At 43.0% G+C, this 21,883-nt stretch overlaps 1 protein-coding gene across 1 annotated transcript in view; it reads right to left on the bottom strand.

Moving 5' to 3' along the window:
* Suclg2 (succinate-CoA ligase GDP-forming beta subunit) overlaps positions 1-21,883 on the bottom strand; it is a 307,192-nt gene that overhangs the window by 3,636 nt on the left and 281,673 nt on the right. The window contains exon 10 of the mRNA XM_008827131.3: positions 16,661-16,781. Coding sequence (XP_008825353.1) covers positions 16,661-16,781 — 121 coding nt within the window. The remainder of the gene's footprint in view (positions 1-16,660; positions 16,782-21,883) is intronic.

The following is a 21,883-nucleotide window of genomic DNA, read 5'->3' on the forward strand; positions in this document are numbered from 1 at the left end:
TGCAGGGGCTAGTATTACTTTGAATAACACATTGTTTTTCCATATTTCTGTGCACAGGCATGTGTAGATTCATGTGTGTATGTGTGAGCGTATGTCTGCTAGGTGCATGTGTGTGTGTGTGTGTGTGTGTGTGTGTGTGTGTGTGTGTGTATGTATATGTATTTAGAGGCCAGAGGACAAACAGGTTTAGATGCTCAGGAATCATCTACCTTGTTTTTTTGAGACAGGGTCTCTTACTGGCCTGGAACTCACCAAATGGGCTAGGTTGGCTGGCTAGTAAGCCCCAGGAATCCACCTCCCTGGTACTAGGATTACAAGTGCATACCACTAAGCATTGGCTTTTTAACTTGGGTTGTGGGGATCAAACTCAGATTCCTATGCTTGAAGAGCAAGCATTTTAACAACTGAGCTACCTTCTCAATCTCAACATTTTAAAATGCTGTGATAGGTGGCTTCTAAAATGGCACCCAAATGATGATGTGACTGATCCTGCCTCCTAGCATCCATGTGCTTGTATAATCTGCCCTTCCACTGTGGCCCAGCTTCTAAGTAAGGGTTGGTCATCAGAGATGGAGTGTCATTTCTCAGATTAGGCTACAAAAGCCTGTGGCTTCTGTCTTGTCTTCTTTGGCTCGTCAATTATTTACTCTGGTGAACTAGCACATTTTGAGTCACCCTACCTTGCCAAGCACCTAAGGGCCACCTCTAGCCAACAGCCAAGCAGGGAAGCAAGAAGGACCAGCATCCTGTCAGTAACCCTATCAGCACGCTTGAAAGTGAACTCTTTCTTTAGCAAGCCTTGAGGTGTTTGCAGTCCTGCCCAACACATCTTTCAAAGCCTCGTGAGAGACTGAGGGTGAGCGCCTAGCATCCCCACCCACAGATCTGTAAGATATTAACACTCCTTTTGTTATACCCCCAAATCTTGGGATCATTTGCTATATGCAGATAGATACGTAAACAGAAGTAGAGATTTATTACTTCACCAGTACAATCTCAGTGTGCATTTTGATTCTTCTAGTAAGGTTTCAGCCAGGGTCCCAGAGGCTGGAAAGACAGACTGGGACTGGACTGCGGCTGGTGTTAGATATGAGGCTAAGGAATGCAGACATTAATCTGCAGGCCTGGCTCTCACAGACAGTGAAACAAAATCCCAGTCTGACCCTGAAGTGCTTTTCCTCTGCAGTATCCTCAGTGTCAGCACTCAGCTCTCCAGACCTCTGCACAGCTGGGGCACAGGCTGTTCCTGCTCGCTCCCATCTTCTACCCTGCTCTTTTGGGGGTTTAGTTTGGTTTTCTCCTGGTTCCCTCCATTTTGAGAACTGTTCGCTATCGACTCAGATTCACCTGTGTTCTCGTCCATGTGTAAGGATGAAATAAACTCTTGATCTGTTATTTTTTTTAAGACTCATACACAGGCTGCTCCTCCTTATAACCAAGAATATAAATAATTCGGGTCCTTAATTAGTATTATCTGCAGCATCTGATGTAGCAGTAGTATCCCAAGGGAAATAAAATGGATCAATGTGAGACTTCACAGGTGCCTAGGCATGCTGGACCTTGGCCTGAGTGTGAGGTCCACTCAGAGCCCTGCTGCCCCCTTCCCTGGGTGGACACCCATCCATCGGCAGAAGCTGTCTGTTGCATGTCTCCTGGGCTCCTTGCTACCACTTCAGTGATCCGGCTACATCAGGCTTGTACGATGAGCTGCCATGTACCCTGCATTCCCCACATCATAACATGGGTGAGGCCCTGTGGAATGGCTTAGCGGCACTGCCCTCACCTAGTTACACATACACTTCACCCCATGCCAGGTTTGTATACCAGGATGTCTTGCAGTATCAGCCACATGCTACATACTAGCTGATGGACTGAATAAGGACAGATGGAGTCACACGAAAAGATGCCTGAGGCAAGAGAAGTGGGTGTGTCCTTCTCTGATGACCTTGCAGCTGTGTGGGTTCTCCCTGGGCCTTGGCTGGGCCCCTTTCTTTCTAAGAAGTGTGTTGGAGCAGCTGCTCTTGAGGAAGAGCTCCAAGCTGCTAATGTTTTTGCCACCAAGAGGCTTCTATGCCTCTGGCCAGAGGGGCCTTGCTCCTAGTGTGGCCAGCCGTTTAGGAGGGGAAGGGGTGAGGGGAGCAGCACCCCCCAAACATACCCTTTTTTCCCTCATATCAAAATGCCTAATTGTTTTGTAATTCCAGTATCTACTGAAGTGAATTTTAATTATTCTTGTGGTTACTCTTTAATTACAGCCGTAATTATTAAGCATACAGTAGGGTGCTCAGGAGGAGGCAGGGTATGGAGGGACGGTAACATTTAAACAAAAAAGCTCAGAGACAGGGACGGTAACATTTAAACAAAAAAGCTCAGAGACAGGACTGTGCTGAGAACCTGTTCAAAATGAGAGGTGGTGTGACCAGACACAGACCACTCATAAAGGAGGCGGGGGTTGAGATTGTGAGAGAGATCTAAGAATTGCAGAGGCAGGAATGAGAAGGGGAGGCCGATAGGGGAAAGGTGAGGGGGAGCACTGTAGAAAGGGGAAGGGGGAAGAGGACGAGGAAGGAGCAGGAGCAGGGAGAAGACAGGGAAGTGGGTAGACAGATGGAGATGACAGAGTTAAAGAGGAAGATAGGGAGAGACATGGGAGAGAGACGAAGAGATTCAAGAGACAGGCAAAAATAAAGGAAGGTGGGCAGAAGAGAGGAGAAGAAGCCGGAAAGAGTCTGATAAGAGCCAGAGAAGGGGAGAAAGGCAGGGTGGAGGGAGAGAAGGGAGGAGGCAAGGAGAGAATGGGGGGGAGGGAACAAGGGTGAGAAGGAGGGATAAGGGAGGGGGGAAAGGGGAGAGTCAGATAAAGACCAGCTCTGAAGAGAGAGGCAGGATAGACAAGGAGCCCACACAGGGAAGAACCAGACCCCCTCCCCCACGCCCTTTTCTCTATCTCTTTGAAGCATCCCTCTTTCAGGCTCTGCCCACAGCCTGGTCATTCATTACCACTTGCTCTCTCATTCTGGTTGAGTGAACAGCTGGGGGAAAAGTTGGGATACACGGAGAAGATAGATTACAAAGACAGTAGCCACCCCAAACCAGGTCTCCTGAAGAGAGGATGCCTTGGGCCACTGCTTGCTGGCCCAAGCAAGCAGCTTCCTTTGGAGATCCTTTGGAGATTCCTTTGGCTAATGTTATCATGTGAGTGTTTGAGTTTCTTTCTTCTTGCTTCACTCAGGGGCAGATCTGTCCCCCAGCTCTTTCCCTGCTAAACAGAAACCATCACATCCACTTTCAAGTGTTCCAAGGAGAGTGTTTATGCCTGTGCACACAATTACAAAGGAAATTGATCGCTTTCCCACATTTAAATGGTGCTATGGACATGCTCTAATATTTATTAAATGCTGCTGTGCTTTTTAATGAGGCTGCAGGACAACATGTTTAATAACCGGCTGAACACATAAGCCACATAAGTGATCAGCTCTCACTGCTCAGACCTCTGGCACTTCTTAACACGGCTTGTTGACAGGCACTCAGCTGTGTGGTTATCTGCTTCTTGCAGGCCTCCAGAATGACAAAGCCGGAGGGAAGGGGGCTGGCTCAAAATGAAATCTTGCTCCTACTTCCAGAGGACATGATAGAAATAATCATTATTAAAATTTTTTAAAAATTCGCCACGTCTCTGTCATGTTCTACTAGTGACTTCCTGCCACTGGGTGGAGGAAGAGAGCTGTAAACAGAGATGTAGGGGTAATTTATCAAATATTCTGCTTTCATCACACAGGAGAGAAGAGAAAGGTTGTGGATAGAATTGACAGGGTTTGGGTCAAAAGGTGCAGCCCCCTTTTTATGACAGGAGTATGAAGAAACCCGTGTAGAATGGAAATGCATAGAAACTTCTTTTGAATTACTATTTTAGTAGTAATTCAGATTTGTGTGTGCACATTTATGTGTGCACACGTTTGTGTGTTTTGTAGGTCAAAGGTCAACGACAGGGGTCTTCTTCAATTACTCTCCACCTTATTTTCTTGTAGTTAATCTTTTTGAAAATTTCATACTGTATTTACATCATTTCCAAACTTCTCTCTTCTCTCAATCTCTAACTCTCCCCATGTCCTCCCCACCACTCCCCCTCAATTTCATAACCATTTTTTAGTTATTGTTACATATATATGCATTTTTATACCCATATCTCTGTCTCCATCTATCTATCTATCTATCTATCTATCTATCTATCTATCTATCTATCTATCATCTATCTATCTTCTATCTATCATCTATCTATCTATCTATCTATCTATCTATCTATCTATCTATCTATCTATCTATCTATCATCTATCTCCTACTGAGACCATTTAGTGTTGCTCATATGTACACATGTTTAGGGATGACCACTTGGGACTAGATAACCTATGGGGAGCGTGTCCTGGTTCACCTTATGTTTTGAGACAGAGCCTCTCACTGAACCTGGAGCTCACCAGTTTGGCTGGACGGGCTGTCTTCCCTGCTCGCTGCTACCCCACGGCACTGGGGCCACAGGTGTGTGCTGGGAGCTGCCCCACTCAGGTCCACTTGGGTCCTCACTCAGGTCCTCATGCTTGTGCAGCAGGCGCTTTGCCAACTGAGCCACCTCCTTAGCCCCCAAATGCAGATTTTTAAAAAAGAATGCAATGGCATTCCTTAATATATTACCATATTTTAAAAAAGAATATGACAATGTAGAATGCATTAAACGTTTGTTGTCTGTATGAGATAAAGGGTTCCTGAGTATCAGAAATCGCAATGCTTAAAGCAATCCTAAAAGTGACATCACTGCAGCTCCATTTTATAGATGAGGTAACCGAGGCACTGGGAGGCTTAGCGATGAGCACAACAACCCCCAGCTAGTCAGAGGCTGGAAAAAGACAAGAGGTCGGTTGGTCTGACATCAAAGTCACCTAACAGCCTTGCAACAAAGCCTCTGATGCTGATGTGAAAAGGAATTCCAGGAATTCCCTTTGCTAAATCACTTGGTTTTTACTGAAGGAAACTGAAACTCAGAAATGCCAGCAAATTTGCCTTGGTCAGTCAACCAGCGAGCTATCACGGCCCCCCTGCTCAGCCTCCTGTTCCAAGCCAAGGCTGGTACACTGTAGCTTTTGAACTCAATCAGCCCACAACATCTTCGCATGCCACTTATGAGCTAAGAATAATTTTCATATTTTTAAATAGTTGGGTAAAAAAATCAGAATAATATTTTGCGATACATGAAAATTACATGAAATTCAAATTTTAGTGTCCACAAATAGAGTTTTGATGGAGTGCAGCCAAACGGATGCATCTGCAGACTGCCAATGGCTGTGCTTCACAATGGCAGAGCCAGAGCTGTGACACACGCAGTGCGGCTCGGGGAGCGGGACTGCTTCGGTGTGGCTCTATGGAGCAGAGACTTCTTTTCTTCCCTTGGGTTGAAAAGAAGATGAGTTCTACACAGAAGCCGAGTCCTGCTCAAGTGCCCGTCTCTGTGCTGCTTCTCCCCTTGTGCTCCTTTCAAGCCACGAAGGGTAACAAGGACATTTTCTGGGTGACTGCTAATTTAGATAACGTAGCACATCTCTTTTCTCTTGTTATTCTGCTAGAAATGGAATAATTCGATGAGAACCAGAAACAGAGGGAAGACCCCTGCTGTTCCAGCATCCCTTCCTTCTTTTACATGACCCGATTCTAAGGTTGTGGAGGTCACACAAATGGCCTTACAGGAACTAATAACAAGAGTTCAGGGGCTGGAGAGATGCCTCAGTGGTCAAGAGTGCTGGATACTCTTGCAGAGGACTGGAAGACTAGAATCTGGTTCCCAGCACTCACATGATGGCTAAGAACCCATCAGTACTCCAGTTTCAAGGGATCCGATGTCCTATTCTGGCCTCTGTGGGCACTGCATGCACATGGGTGCACTTACATACATGCAGGCAAAAAACAAAATTTTTTTAAAAATCACAAAATTTTTTAAAATGTCCTAAAAGAGTGACTATTGACAGAGAGAGTTGAGATGGTGACCATACAATTGGCATTTACAGAGTCCAGAACTGTTCAAGTTATTTAAAAACTCATCTGTGCCTTATCTTATGACATTATTCATTTATTGCTCTGTTTGTATGGTATATGTGTGTGAGTGCATATGTGTATGTCGGTACATGGGCCATGGTGTGCCTGTGGAGGCCAGAAGTCTGTTAGGTATCTTCCTCTATTGCCCCCCACATTATTTTTTGAGACTGAGTCTCTCACCAAACCTGGAGCTCACCAATCATTGACTAGATTGGATGGCCAGCAAGATCCTAGCATCCTCCTGTCTCTGCCTCTCAGAGCAGAGCTTACAAGCAGGCACTGCCACACCTGGCTTTTGAGGTGGGTGCTGAGGACCCGAACTCAGATCCTTGTGCTTGTGCTGCCAGCACTTCACCCACTGAGCCACTGCCTCAGGCCAGTGCTTCAAAATTTTTTTCTTTCCATGTTAGAGATGTAGAAGCTGCGATTTCATACTTGGTTTTAGTCTCAAGTAGCTGAAGGAATGAAAGTCACTGTCAGTTTGAGGCTGAGAGTTGTCCTTCATTACGAATCTTCTCTACAATCCTTATACCTCCCACATTCCATAAAAATTACTGCTGATAGAAGATGGCTGGTGGGGCTGCATCACAGCGATGGTAAAAGGACATTGGGTGAACAGGAGGTTTATGCACAGGATTGCTGGGGGAGTAAACAGCTTTAGTAGTGGGAAGTCCATGGTCAATTCTTCTCTACAGCTTTTCAAAGAATGGTGCTTGGGCTCTGCTGAAGCAAGGCTCAGTCTACCACGTGTACACCGAGACCCAGTGCTAGGTGCCTATGCATTTGCTTTCAACAATGCTTGCTCTCAAAAACTATTATGAACACTAATTCAAACCAGTGTTAAAGGAACTAGCATGCAAAGAATCCTGGTGCAACTAAAACCATGTACACTCTATATTTACTCCCTATCATCCCTAGGGACAGGACAGATCTTTGAAAGAATGTTTCACACACTTAAAATCTGCAAAGATTTCCATTTTGTACTTTCCTTGAATCTTCCTGTAGTTCTCAATCCTTGGGTCTTCTAACTTATGGATCATGTGAGGTAACTTCAAAGGTAATTGTGACCATTCAAAGCATCTGTGTGAAATGCTGACCTTGAAACTTCACTGTTTCCTGTCGTACTCTGGTCATGAAGCAAGCAGGCCCCTGCCCACTAAAGGTTCATGTGCTGGAAGCTTGCTCCTTAGTATGGTTGAATTGGTGAAATCTTTTAAGAATTGGGGCCTGGTGGAAAGTAATTAGATCATGAGAACTTCTACCCTTAGAAATGATTAATACAGGTCTCATGGGACTAGATTAGTTTATCCTAAGAAGAATTGTCATAAAAAGGGTTAAGCTAGCCTTGCCTCAGTCTTTTGACTATTTTTCATGTAGCCCAAGCTGGACTCAAACTTACTATGTAGCCAAGAATGATCTTGACTCTTCCTGCCTCCAGATCCTATGTACCAGGGTTACAAGCATACACTGCCATTCCTGGTTCTCCTGCTCATCTTGTCACGTGATCTCTGCCTCCTGCAACCCTGTCATATAAGCTCCCAGAGTAGAGCAAATGCCTCCTCTAGAAATGTGATCTAAACAAACCTCTTTTCTTGATAAATTACTTGGCCCTAGGTATTTTGTTATAGCAACACAAAGCATTTTAATACATTGCCTAAGAAATCACACTACTGCATCATGGTGTGTGATTCTATACTCAAGAGGGGGAAATGACTAAGTGTGAACTCTGCTGTTAATGTTTTCCTTGATAAAAAGTTATATTCCAACAGGTAGACATTGCTTGCCAAATTCTAACTTGACTCTTAGGAGGCATTTCAGTGCTTAGCTCAGAGCTAGAGTCAGAAAGATCTCTATGAGATCCAGGCCAGTGTGTCCACACAGTGAGTTCCAGGCCAGTTGGAGCTACAGGGAGACCCTGTCCCCCCCAAAAGAGAAAGTAACGGAGAACACAAGGAGTTGGCTCATAAGTCAGACTTACCTTTCTTTCTTTTTTTATTTTTATATTTTTATTTTTTTTGCTGTTTTGAGATAGGTCTCCCTGTCACCCTAGCTGGCCTGGATTTGCTATAGAGACCAGGCTGGTCTCAAACTCACAGAGATCCACCTGCCTCTGCCTCCTGAGTGCTGGGATTAAAGGTGTGTGCCACCACACCTGGCCTTAAAGGCTGTTTTTGTAGCAAAAGATTTATTGTGCACAGTCATGCCCATGCCTCCCTGCACTGTCCAGGGCTGCTGCAGCTTGACCACAGAGAGCTGAGCAAGGGGAGCAGGGAGTACATGACACAGGGCTGGCAGCGGGCTCTTAGAAACAACCTCCTTTGTTTCTTCACTTCCTGTTCCTGATGGAGTTGATAGCTCTATTTCTAGGGGAGAAAATTCCCCATATGATGTGACTCATCAATGGCAAATACTTGGGTCAAATGTCCCCCACCACTCCTGACATTTGTCATGAACAATCAGGATTATGGAACATTTTTCTTCTGGGTTCTGATATAGCCTCAGGATTTTGCTGGCACTATATTTCAGGCAGCCATTGTTAACAAACAGAAGGCGGCGAGAGATGAAAGCTGTTTGTCCTCTCTGCTCTAAGACACCACTGTGGAGTCTCTTGCTTTTGTATATCTGCCTGGTGACAATCTCCAGGAGGCACTTTCTGGAATAGACTTAGTGGTAAGGCACGCCTATCATCTATAAAACAACGGACTGATCGACCTATTGGTCTTCTCCCTAATAAATAGCAAGGTGCTCTCTCTTTGATGGCTGATCAATATAACTTTCAAGGGTTACATGAAGAAATTGAGGCATGAAGAAATAAGCTAACTGGTCACACAAATAATTCCCAGCGAGCAGACAGCGGAGTTCTGAGTTACAAGGCAGGACTCTAGATATGTCAGTCCTGGTCTGTCCCATGCTCTAAACCAGTCTTCATTAAAACAGTCCATCCACCACTATAGCTCAGACAAACAGCATCATGTCTTGTTTTTGAAAGAATGACCATTGCCCAGACTGGAATGAGCCCTGACCAAGCCCACTCTTCACACAGCATGGGGCCTATGAGGTAGGAAGTGATTAATTAGCATATCATTCAGTGATTCTTCCTTTTCCCCCAGTGACTCTGCCTTGGGGAAGTGACAGTGGGGAGCATCTGACTGGAACAAGTAAATGGAGGAGGCTGGCATGGAGAGAGCAGCCTATCCCTTAGAGCTAGCCCAGCTTACCTACTGCTCCCCAGGCTAGAGGTTGTGGGCTTGTTGATGTCAAGCAGTTCCTCAGACCAGGTCTGAAAACCTGACTAAACCTAGAGTTCAAAGTAAAGAAGCTCCATGGCCCACAGCAAGGTATGTCCTCGAACGTAAAAAAAATTATTTTATTTATTATTTTATGTGAGTGTATTGCTTACACGTATGTAAGTGCACCTGTGTCATGCAGGGGTCAGAAGAGGGTGCCAGATCCCCTGGAACTGGAGTTACAGATGGTTGTTAGCTGCCATGTTGGTACTGGGAACTGAACCCAGGTCTTCTGCAAGAGCAGCCAGTCCTCTTAACCACTGAACCATCTCTAGAGACCCCGTCCTTGAACTTACTGATCAGTAATAAAAGTAATATTTTGATCGGCTCAGTCCTTTGTTTAATTTTTCACCAGGATCAAAACTCTGATGGGGAACAACCTGTTGGGTTTCCTCAAAGGCCCTCACAACCTCACAACAGGATCTGGTTAGATGGGCTGGAAATGACAGGAATAATAGTTCTTAGGTAAGGTAATTAAGACCAGCCACTTGTGGGATCTGAACTTCTTTGATGGGACCAGCAGAGGGACCAGGCTGGCCTTGGCAAGTGGCCACCAAGGCAGAGCTGGGAGAGTTCTGCCTCAGTGATAGTAGACCTTACCATAAACTTCCTTCATATGACAGTGGCTGGAGAGGCTCAGTGTATCTGTTACATATCTATCCCCATCTTCCAGCCTCCTTCCCCCCCAAAAAACCCCACTGCATAATATAGGGGTCATCTTCTTTACAGGACATGTAGCCTTTAGTTATGACAACTACTTTCTTAAAGTGAGTTAGAAGGCTTTTTCTTATAGAGGCAGCAGATATCCACATGGTAGAAATTCTAGCAACTCATACCATCCATTGAGAGGTGAAATAAATGAAACTCAGGGTCCCTAAGAGAGTAGATTAGTACAAATTACAGGTTTGGATCCACAAAAGCTTTCCCTATTCTAATTAATGCTTTAGGCTAGCACCTGCAAAGTTGGTCTAAAGATGAAAAGCACAAAATTTAAGTGTTACAATGTACAGACACTGTTTAAGCCTTATAGTGTTCAGACACTGTGAGGCTACAGGCTTGATCTCCTCCAATGCCTTATGTGGTTTAAGCTGGTAAAGATAAAGTAGACTCCAAGAGGAAAGAGGGTCATGGTGGGGGGAGTGATTAAAGTGATTAAAGGTGAGGCTGCTAGCGATTAAAGGGAGGAGAGAAGAGAGCTATCACTATGCAATGAAACTGGTCCCGGGCAGCACATGTCCATGAAGAGTACTGAAAGAGGATGGAGATGAAGAGAGGAGCGAGGACCCAGTGGTGAGGCAGAGAGGAGAACAAGGATTAGGATATATAGAAAACAGGAACCTGGGGAATGGCAAGAGAAAGAAGAAAGAGAATCAAACATTCAGAGGAAAAGCCGGACACTGGTGTGTCAGCAGATGCCTCTTTGGGAACCATGTTTCTTAAGACATCAGGAAAGACAGGAAAGATGAACTCAGATGGGCTAGGCTCAGGTGGGCTGGGCTGAGATGGTTACAGCACAATGGAGTCAGGGCTCAAGGAAGCAAGAGAAGATGTGTAGCATAGTACCCAGCACACATTAGAAATAACCACCTAAGAGCGCACTGAGACATAGTAAAAGCACAGAGGCCAGGGGATGTGAAGAGACAGCAGAGACCCTTGTCTGTCAAGTGTCTACATTCATTCTGCCCAGTCAGGGTCATTCCAACACACCCAAGGGCCCTGTCCTCTGTTTATCCCAGGTATCAGGAGCAAACCCTGAGCTCCAACACTCTGCATGAAGACTTTTTCAGACCAGTTAGCTATGGGCCATCTACTATGGCTGCTTTTTTGATGGGAGATAAAGAAAAGTTACTGCTCTGATCCCGTGGTCTTATGCTCAGGCATGACTGGAAACTGGTACAAGAAAGAGCTGCAAAACAAAGGACACAGCTGAAAGTTCCCAGGCTCCTTCTTGTTGCTTGAAAATTCACTGGTCTCTTTTCCCTGTCAGCAGACTTAAGCTTTGTGCCCCTGCTAACTAAGAAGGGTAATTTGCACTCCTGTAGTGGAAGCTCCAGTGTGCAGGACTGAGGGTAAGGGTTTTCACTGTCCACCAGAGGGGGAGCGGATGCCTTGCCAACTAAAGTAGGAGACACAGGATACCTTCTATTTCCCTCCATTTAGAAGGTTTAAGAAATACTGTACAGATTATTAGGGTAACAATAAAGGGGACAGGATTCTGGCTTTTGAAGATCTTTGGCAAAACAGACACACAATGTATTACTGAAACCATTTTTTTTTTTTTTTTTTTTTTTTTTTTTGGTGTTGGGTGGAAAAATCAAATTGCGAAGAGCTGGCTAAGAGGATCCAATCCACAAACTATCTGGGTTCACAGTTCTTAATGTTATTACTAATGAACTCAACTTAGAATCATAATGTGTGTCTTAGTTTGTTTCTCCATTGCTGTGACAAAACACTCTGACCAATACCAACTTGGGGAGGAAAGGGTTTATTCAGCTTACATCTCCCAGGCCGCAGTTCATCAGGGAGCCCAAGGTAGGAACTCAGGGCAGGAACCTGGAGACAGGAGCTGGAGCACAGGCCATGGAGGAATGCTGCTTACTGGTTTGTTCCCATGGCCCCTGCTCACCCTGCTTTCTTATGCAACACAGGCCCACCTGCCCAGGGGTGGCACCACCCACAGTGGGCTGGGCCCTCCCACATCACTCATCAAGAAGATGCGTCTCAGACATGGCCACAGGCCAGTCCAATGAAGGCAATTCCCCAATTGAGGCTCCCTTAACCCAGGTGTGTCAAGTTGACGCTAAAGCTATCCAGCATAATGTGCAACGAGAGAAGAGCAAATTCTTCCTTGGGCCTATTAGAGATGAAGGAATTTGCTGCAGATTTAAGTGGGGCAATAATAAGGAAGAATAGTTTTATGGCTGGGTGTGGTGTCACACACCTTTAATCCCAACACTTGGGAGACAGAGGCAGGGGGATCTCTGTGAATTTGAAGCCAGCTTGGTCTAGAGAGGTTCTAGATTAGAAAAAAAGAACAGGGGCTGGAGAGATGAATAGCTCAGCAGTTAAAAGCATTGGCTGCTTTTCCAGGGGGCCCAGGTTCAGTTCCCAGCAACTAACATCTGTCTTTAACTCCAGTTCCTGGGGATCCAATGCCCTTTTCTGGCCTCCAACACACACACAAGCAAAGCATTCTTACACACAAAAAATGTTTAAGAAAAGAATGAATTTTAAAGAAAAGAGAGAGATTGAAGATTTTACCAAATTTGGATGCTACAGAGCTGTAGAATGTGGCTAGACCACATCTATATACTGAATGTACAAACTGTCAATCACTAGCTGGACATTTCTCAACAGTACCACAGACTACACTGAAATAAGTAACATTGTTATGATTTTGTATACACTTTGAGAAGTGAAAAAATGGACTCATTTCAGAAAACATGAAATTTGTGGAGTAAGAAAAGAACAGCAGCCAGGACTCTAGAAATGTCCAAGCTCACCTACTTCTTCTCTCTTGGTAAAACGTGTTTATGATCAGAGACCATAAAGGCACAGAAAGAGTAAGGACAGTGGCAAAGAAGGTCTCCAGGGACAGCATCAGCCTACATAAATTTGGAGAGACACAGTTTTTTCTTTGGCTTGTCTGGAGTCATTGCATCAATTTTCTAGGCCACAGAAGGCAATATGATGTTGTCACTCTAAGTAGTTAGTAGATTTATTTTTATTTTATGTGTATAAGTGTTTTGCCTGTATGTATGTATGTGCACCTGTGTTATGCAATGCTTATGGAGGCCAGAAGAGGGTATCAGATCACCTGGATCTGGAGTTACAGATGGTTGTTAGCCACCATATGGGTGCTGGGCCATCTCTCTAGCCCCATACATAGCATTTCTTAATATATTAATTAAATTAATTAATTAAAAAACCATGCCCCTGGAAGAACACCTATTAAATGGTACAAATCGGACAGTCTAACAAGCTTAGACATTTCAAAGCTTCTCCCTGGTATCTCCGATAGACTTCTCATACAAACAAGAGTGATGATTAAGGCTGAGAATGTTGGCTGTGTTGTTCTGCATATTTCTGCATGTGTACCTCCCAGGTACTGCAGGGACTATGTGCTACTTCTGGAGTACTAAGCATAGCATGAAAATAAGAGAAGGTCTGCTTTCAGTTTGTACGTCTGTGTATGTGTTTGCGTGTGTGCTCATGCTCATGTGTGTGACATGCAAGTATGTACGGGTGCATGTGCACACATGTGGGTATGTGCGTATGTGCAGGTAGAAGCCAGAAGACAGCCTTGGTTGTTGTTCCTCTGGTCGCTTCCACCTTGTTTTTTGGGACAGGGTCTCTCACTGGCCTGGCACTCATCAAGTAGGCTAGGCTGTCTTGTCAGGGATCTCCCGTCTCTGCCTCCACTGTGGTGGGACTACAACACCTGGATTTTAATTTTTTTATTTTTAATGAGGGCTATGGGGATTGAAGTCAGGTCTGTGTGCTCATAAGGCAAGCACTTTACTGACTGAGCTATCACCCCAGCCCATTTTTGATTTTTTAAGAAAAGCTAAAGGAGGGTAATTTCTTTTCTAGAAATGTACAGCATGGGCCCAGGGAGGATCACTAGGAAAACAAACAAACAAGACAGAGCAACAACAAAACCAAGTCCACTACAGTAAGCACTCCTAATTGTTTCCAAGTGACAGATACTAATATGATTTGCCTAGAGAAACCTGTCTCTTCTTAATGAACACAGGGGAACTGACTTTTACAACATGAGACTCAGAGGTCACTTTGAATTTAAAATCAGTCCAGCATCAACATTTCAATCAGAACTACACTAATATTGATGACCTCATTAACTGCTGTGCCATCTTCTTGCACTGTTGTGCTGGCTGCCAATCATTAGCTTCTTATCCATTTACTGAAATCAGTTGTGCTGCCTTTGTATTTCTATGATGAGTTAAGTTAATCTAGAGATACACATTTACTGGCCACATTGAACTTGGCTGCCTGAAGCTTGCTCCATCCCCACTTTTCCTGTGATCATTATTTCTATCAAGTCCACGTTGCATATGTCTAAGGTTGCAAGACAGACAGTCTTGAGGGTAGAAGAAAGCAGTGTTGGAGGGAGAGGGAGGGAGAGACAGAGGGGGAGGGGGAGGGGGAAAGGAAGAGGGTGTGGAAGAGAGAGAGAAAGAGAGAGGGGGGAGGGGGGAGAGAGAGAGGACATAAAGGAGACAGGACAGCAGGCTGCAGGTGTTCTGGACTCCTGACTCCCCATCAGGGGCTGGGATACATGGCGGCACTGTCATAGTACCCTCAGCCTTCATCTCAGAAGAACACCAGGACAGAGCCTGGGGAACCTGGACTGTCCCCAGAGGGATACTGAAAAAAATCAACTTAGCGGGACTGTTGAGTAGTAATGAATAAATAAAACTGGGTTGGCATTTGCACTGATGACGTAGAGTGATGGTCAAGTGAGGGTGGGTAAAACTGTCGCCAAGTTAGCATGGAATGAAGGCTAGGGCCACACAGAACCAGGGATCACTGATCTCCCCATCACATGCTCACAATGAAAAGTGCCAGTTTCAAGTGATGAATGATAAAAGAATGTTAATTTTATTGAGTCTCAGCCCTTGAGTACTTTTTGATGTCCTACATCCTTAAATGGCACATTTACAGAAAATACTTCAACCACATCCTGAACTATGGTGGCTGTCTGAGGCAAAGTGCTTCCATACCTGAGCACTGGGCTAACCTATCCTCATGACTGTGGTGGCAGTCTGTGTAGTGCTTCCATATTTGAGCTAAGTGACCTGCTTTACTGGGGTGGCTGCCTCTGAGAAAAAGCACTTCCACAGCTGAGCATTGGCCTAAAGACCTTACTTGACTCTGGTGGCTGTCTCTGAGAAGCTCTTCTACATGTGAGCATCAAGTCACGGAACTCACTTTCCCACGGAACATCATTTTTACTTCAAAGACCAATTGACACACTATAGCTATTTAGAGTTGGTTATTCGGCAGATATTTTCTCAAAAATGAGTGAAGTGAACCTGTCACTTCAAGGACAAAACCTATTTGTGGCTGAAGATAAAACTTGTACTTCATACTAAAAATTCAAAGCATCTACCACTGTGAACTTAACAGCTTTAAAAGTTGTCCTGATAAGGATGGTAGTGATAGTAACAAGTGTGGATTATTTTGGTATTGTATTTAGAATTGTGTCAACCTTTAGAATATCTGCATAACTGAAATTTTAGAAAATGATGGGAGCCTGAGGTTGTATTTGTGAAATCGATTTAGTGTGGATGACACATAGTACAAAAATGTCAATTTCCCATTCCACATTAGAACATCTTTAGTAAGGAAATTAGTCTAGAGACTTTTACTATAGAACCAAGGAAGAAAACCCACAGCTATGTAAACGATGACTATACACACCTCATAGCTGGCCATGGTGATGCACACCTAGCACTTGAGGGGCTGAAGCAGGAGGATTTTGAATTTGAGATTAGAGTGGGCCACATAGGAAGTTCAAGGCCAGCCTGAACTACATAGGGAGATCTAGTCTCAAACAAAACTAAAAACAAAATAAAAAATTTCTTCCTATGCCCAAATGCATGTCTCTGAGGCCACATGTTTTAACCAAAACAATGCCTTACAAGAGTATTAATACAGAAACACATATTAACCTAGGTAGAAAAGGGATTTGTAAAACATTATCACTATTCTTACTGAAGTTTTAAGTTATTTTTATAAAACATATTTCTCTCTCTCTCTCTCTCTCTCTCTCTCTCTCTCTTTCTCTCTCTCTCTCTCTCTCTCCCCATTTTATCTGTGGTTTCCTTTGCCGTCCCAATATCAATTTCCTGCAGTCAATCATATGTTGATAATATTATTTGTTTTGATTCTTTTGAGAAGATGAAACAAAATTCACTAATTTTTATTTCAGTGTAATTCTACAATTTTCTATTTTGTTATTACATATATGCATATATATGTACATATACATACATATATGTATTATTTATATCTGTGGTTTCCATAACAGGAGGGTTTTCAATTGGGAATCAGCTGGGCAAATCTGGACAATCTTAACATCTACCATCCCTGTGAAGGGTTGCAATTGTATTGGCCTATTAGAAGCTCAGGGAAAGTCTGTGGTACTGCCTTTGCTCCACCTTATTTAATCCACTGTTTTCTATGCCATCTCAGGAAGTTTGTGGGTCTAGAACATGCTGGGCACACAACCTTGGAGAAGGGTATCAGCATTGAAAACTCCATGACTTACCTTCAAGCCGGACCACCAGGGGTACCTTGAGCTCCAGTTCCCGGCAGGCTTTGGTGATTCCATTGGCAATGATGGCACAGTTGACGATCCCACCAAAAATATTGACGAGGATGGCTTCCACCTGAAACACAAAACAGGAAGGTGCTCATCAAAATGCAGACAACCAATAGTCTCAAAACATTTTGGCTAAACAATAGAGATGGGTAAAAATACAATTCCTTGCTTTTATATAATTTTATTTATTTATTTATTTATTCACTTATTTATTTATTTAATTTATTTTCCACACAGAGCATAAAACACTAGAAACAGACCAGAATGTCACAAAAATTAAAATTCAGTAGTGAATAAACAACAATGTATAACATTAAACATAACCCACATTAACTCCTATCACCATCCTATCTCATCAGGGGAATCAGAACTCGGAATGAATTCAGTGTTCTTTTCTTTATTTAATATACAGTGCCTTCTGGGTTCTTAAATACTGCTATTTGTAACTATTTTTTTATTTTAAATTATTTTGAATTTGTTTATTTTTATTTTATGTGTAGGAGTGTTCTGCCTACATGTATGCAAGAACACCAGGAATGTGCAATGCCCAGGGAGGCCAGAAGAGGGTGTCAGATCCCCTAGAACTGGTCACCGGTAGCTTCTAAGAACTGAACCCAGGTCCTCTGCATGAGCAGTCAGTGCTCTTAACCTCTTAGCCATCTCTCCAGCTCCACACCTTTCATTTTTAAAAATGAAGTGTCATTTAAAATTTCATATACTTATCTCTCTTATCTCTATGATATGTATGTAAATTTTGTTATTATGCCTAAAGCTTAAAACTAGGAACTTATTGTGTGTTGTTTTATGGCTAGGTAGAGTCCAATCTTTCCATACTTCTCAGTACCTCCTTAATATGCTGGAGGTTTATTCTAAAAAACCAGAGATAATCTAATTATCTAAGATAACAGCTTTTTCCATTAAAAAAAGAAAACAGAGATAAAGAGACGCTCCCTCACATCACAGTAATGATGTAGAGGAAGCCAAGACACTAACTGGAGTTTTTCAGAAATGTCAGTTTAAACCCCATCACGTTCACCTGTTGGCACATATTCCATATTCAGAGGCATGTGGGACAAAAAATATTGTACTTGACTTGATAAATAGATATAACAAAATCCTGTATAATTAACACAAAAGAGATAATGAAGAGAATTCATTACGTAGATGAATTGATAACACCCACAGAAAACAGCTATTCATCAAGCCTGAGGCATCAAAATTCCAACAATGCAGCCACAAGTAAACTATGCTACACTAATACGCTGCATGCCAGTTTTAGATCTGTGGTTTAGATAAGATAAATTAACTGCAGACAACACAAGAGAAAATAATATATTACATTTGTACAGCACTTAACAGTTTTTAAAAAACGCCATTACATGAATTCTCACTTAAAAAAGTCCAATCCCTCCCAGAGCTCTGCTCACACAGTGGGGATAGCTGTCTATAGTGGAGAAAGCTTTGGGAGCATTCAAGGTCACACAGCCAACATGCTGCAGTGCATTAGCTGGGTCTACATTGGGTCTATGACCATCTACCGATGCGTGCCGGCTGCCAAAGCTGAGAACCTGGCTAAGCTATGTCAACTTCTCTTGATATGCTGCAGAATGGGGGTAATAGTCCCACATCCATAAGGCTGCTGAAAGGGGTCAACAAGATGATAATGTGCAATGTCTACCACACGGTTCTAAGAGTACTTTCTTAATGGACATTTATACATGAATTTGTTCAGCAAGCAATGATACAAGTGGACAGGTTACCTAGCCAGCAAGTAAGTAAACTTTGTCCAGCATACTACAGCTATATTGAATATGAATAAAATGAGGGCACCAAGTTACTAAACTTAAGTAAAAAGGTAATGACTTAATAAGATAAATGAGCAATACTTTTCAGACCAATTAGGGACTGGGACTCCTCCCAAGAAAGAAATCTCCCATTACCGCTCACAGCAGGCCAATGGGTAAGCAGAAGCTTGCTTTCTAATGACAGCGATTAAGTGCTGTTAGCACTGAGGCTTGGTATAGCAGTCCTTTCCAAATAACTGTGGGATGGAGAGGAACTTGCCAGAACAATGGAAGAAAAACACTCACCAGTATTGATGACTATGGGTCTGTGAAAGAACTGCAGAGTCTCACTAATTGTCCTGAGCAAGAATTAGGCATTCAGGTGAATACACACTGGCACCTATATGCCTCTGCAATGTTCTACCTGCGCATCCTTGAAGGAGAAGTTCAGATGTCAGCTTATCAATGAGTTCGAGAGGGTCAATGTGCTTAACCTATTTGAAACTGTGTGTTATTCTTATTCTATACAGTTCACATGAACTTATGTGAATTTACCTAAATAGACAAGAGTGGAGGGAGTGAGAAGGAGATGTCTGCGACCCTCTGACAACTGCACTTAGTGGGTGAATGCCCTGGAGTGAATGTCAAACACAAACTGTGAATGTGGAGCTGTCTCAGTGGGTATCAATCCTCCTGAGGCTCTCACATCTTATATGTTTAATGCAAGTCCAACATTAAAATAGATAATCTTCATATAACAACCTTTACCTAAAGAGAAAGCAACAAGTTTAGACAGCATTGAATCCAAGGATCTTAAGTACGAGACTGTAACCAGGACGAAGGCAGACATTGCACTCAATCAGCTCACTGAGAAACAGGTTGAAGTGGAGGTAACCTGAGGTAATGTAGGCAAGGTACCAGTACCAGGGCCAGAGCCAGAAGCTTGGCTTCTCTGGCTTGTTCCTTTGATTCTCAGGGCTGGGTGAATGCAAGATTTGATAGTAGCTTTCCTGGGAGGTAGACAGAGACAGTAGAAAACAAAACAAAACAAAACAAAATCCAAAAACCCAAACAAAAACAAACGCAATAAAAGCAAACAAGAGAGAAGACAGAGATTAAGAGATACAGACCTTTTGGGACATGAGAGGGTATGAAAGTCAGCAGGGAAGGAGGGAGGGAGGGAAGAAGGGAGGGAGAGAGGGAAGGAGGGAATTATAATGTAATTAGGGGAATGAATGAAAACAAGTTGGAGAGGGCAGAGAAAGAGCGGAATGAGGACTCCCCAGGCAGCTAGGATTTCTACAGGAAAAACTACAGGAGACATACTGCTGCTTGGCTTAGCAGACAGGACTGCTCAGGACACAGTGTCCCACCTTGCACTGGAAGAAAAAAGTACCTCCTGGGTGGTGGGAAGAACCCCTTCCAGAGGACTTGTGAGTCTTGCCTTTTCTCTCACTGTAGAGTAATTTGCTGCAGTCATGCACTTTAATGGAAATCTGATTTAAGGTTTCACTCTGGGCCAATTTCTATAATTAACTACTGTAATCTGCAAGCTCAAACTGAGAATGAAATTAAGACAGTTTAAAAATGAGAGCCCCATGACATCATTATTATTATTTAGCATTTATAAAGCATGTCACATTTTCAACGGGTGCCTCACACGTCCATTCATTTTACAGCTCTTAGTTGCTGTTCCATGATAACTGCAAGTCAGCTTTTAACTTTGTTGCTGCTATTTGTTTGTTTTTTTCTTGGTACAGAGAATGTTTTTAAAATTTATTATTTATTATTTTTATTTTTTAAAAATTATTTAATTGCCTGCATGTAGGTAAGTGCACCTGTGTCGTGCAATGCCCGAGGAAGTTTTCAAAATTGGCTGGAAATTTTTAGGTTCACAGTCGAACCAATACAGCTATACAATATTGAACTCAGTATAAACCCTAAAAGACATAAAATTGAATGAGGTTTTAACCTTTAAAAAAGATCTCCATTTCATTTTAAAATACATTGTTTCATACAGAAAAAACTTTTAATGCTACTAACACTTAGATGTTTGCACATGCATCTCTAATCTCTATATATCTGATTATTAACTAATCACCGTCAGTTACTTTTTGAGATCCACCTGAGCATGGATATAAAATCATCGGGTAGATCTCAATGGTAATGTGTTTCACCTCTACCAATTAACATGGAGCAAATTGTTATGCTTCCTCCTCAAATATAACTCATTATTTTTATTTGTTGATTTTTTGGGTGTGTATTTTATATAGAACATCCCAAACAATCTTATTCATCTATATATCCACATCCCAAACGGCACCCTCCCATAGTCTCCCCCCTCCTGCCACTGGAGCCCATATACTCTGTCATCCCTGTTACTGTCCACTGTGTTGTTGGCATCCCCAGCCATTCTCCAGTGCTTGTCCATCAGCTGAATCTAGTCAGCCTATCTAGGGTTCCTTGTTTTAAGAAGATCAGCTTTTCCTCATCTAACAGCAATCAGTTGCCAATATTCCTTTAGATAAGATTGGGCCTGCTGTTCATTTTCCCAGTTCTATGCTGGGTTACTGTCTGGGAATCTCTTGGACCACCCTGGCCAACAACTCAAAGGAAGGTATCTCCTGTCTGGCATTGTTTCTTATTATGTAGCTTTTAGTTATACACATGGACTCTTAAAGAATTATAATGATCCCTTTAATCTTTGGATATACCTTCCTTTGGGGTGTTTAAGACCATACAGTTGGCCCAGATAAATCAATTTATTTTACTCTTAAGGCTGTTTGAGGATCTGTTTCTCAGAGATCACATGGGCTTGGGAGGAGCCTCTGGCTTCTTTCTTTAACCATTTCCATCTATGTGAAGATAAGTCAAAGGTCCTGCTTGACCGTTGCTGGCTTCACTTGGAAGAATGGAAGAAATGTTTCCTCTGTGTTGACCCTCCTCTTTGTAGACTGGACATTGGTTCAAGTCCATTTGGTGGGGTCTCCATCTCCATGATCAAGAGGACAGGTGACACACCACAGTTAAAGGACATTTTGAGAGATCCTCATAGTCCCTTGGAACTTAGTTGACTTAGGAGGGCAAGGAGCAAAGACTGTCCTTTATGTACCTCTGACCAAATTAGTATAGGCCTCAAAGTAAGGCTGTTAAACATCCATCAAGGTTAGTTATTAAATAAAAAGTCTGATGTAAGTCTATTGCAAGCATTCCAAGGTGCTCCTAGAAGATTCCATGGTGCTTTTAGGAACAGAGCCTTTTCTGTGGTTTTGGTGAGAATCATCAGGGTTGCTATTTACTTTTGCACAAAAATAAAGATCATCTAAAGAGGTAACATAGGTGCCAGATACAAAGCTTAGATTCCCAGGTCCCAGGCAGCTGCCCT

The sequence above is a fragment of the Nannospalax galili genome, unplaced genomic scaffold (genome assembly GCF_000622305.1).
Source record: "Nannospalax galili isolate Female #2095 unplaced genomic scaffold, S.galili_v1.0 scaffold1051, whole genome shotgun sequence".
NCBI lineage: Eukaryota > Metazoa > Chordata > Mammalia > Rodentia > Spalacidae > Nannospalax > Nannospalax galili.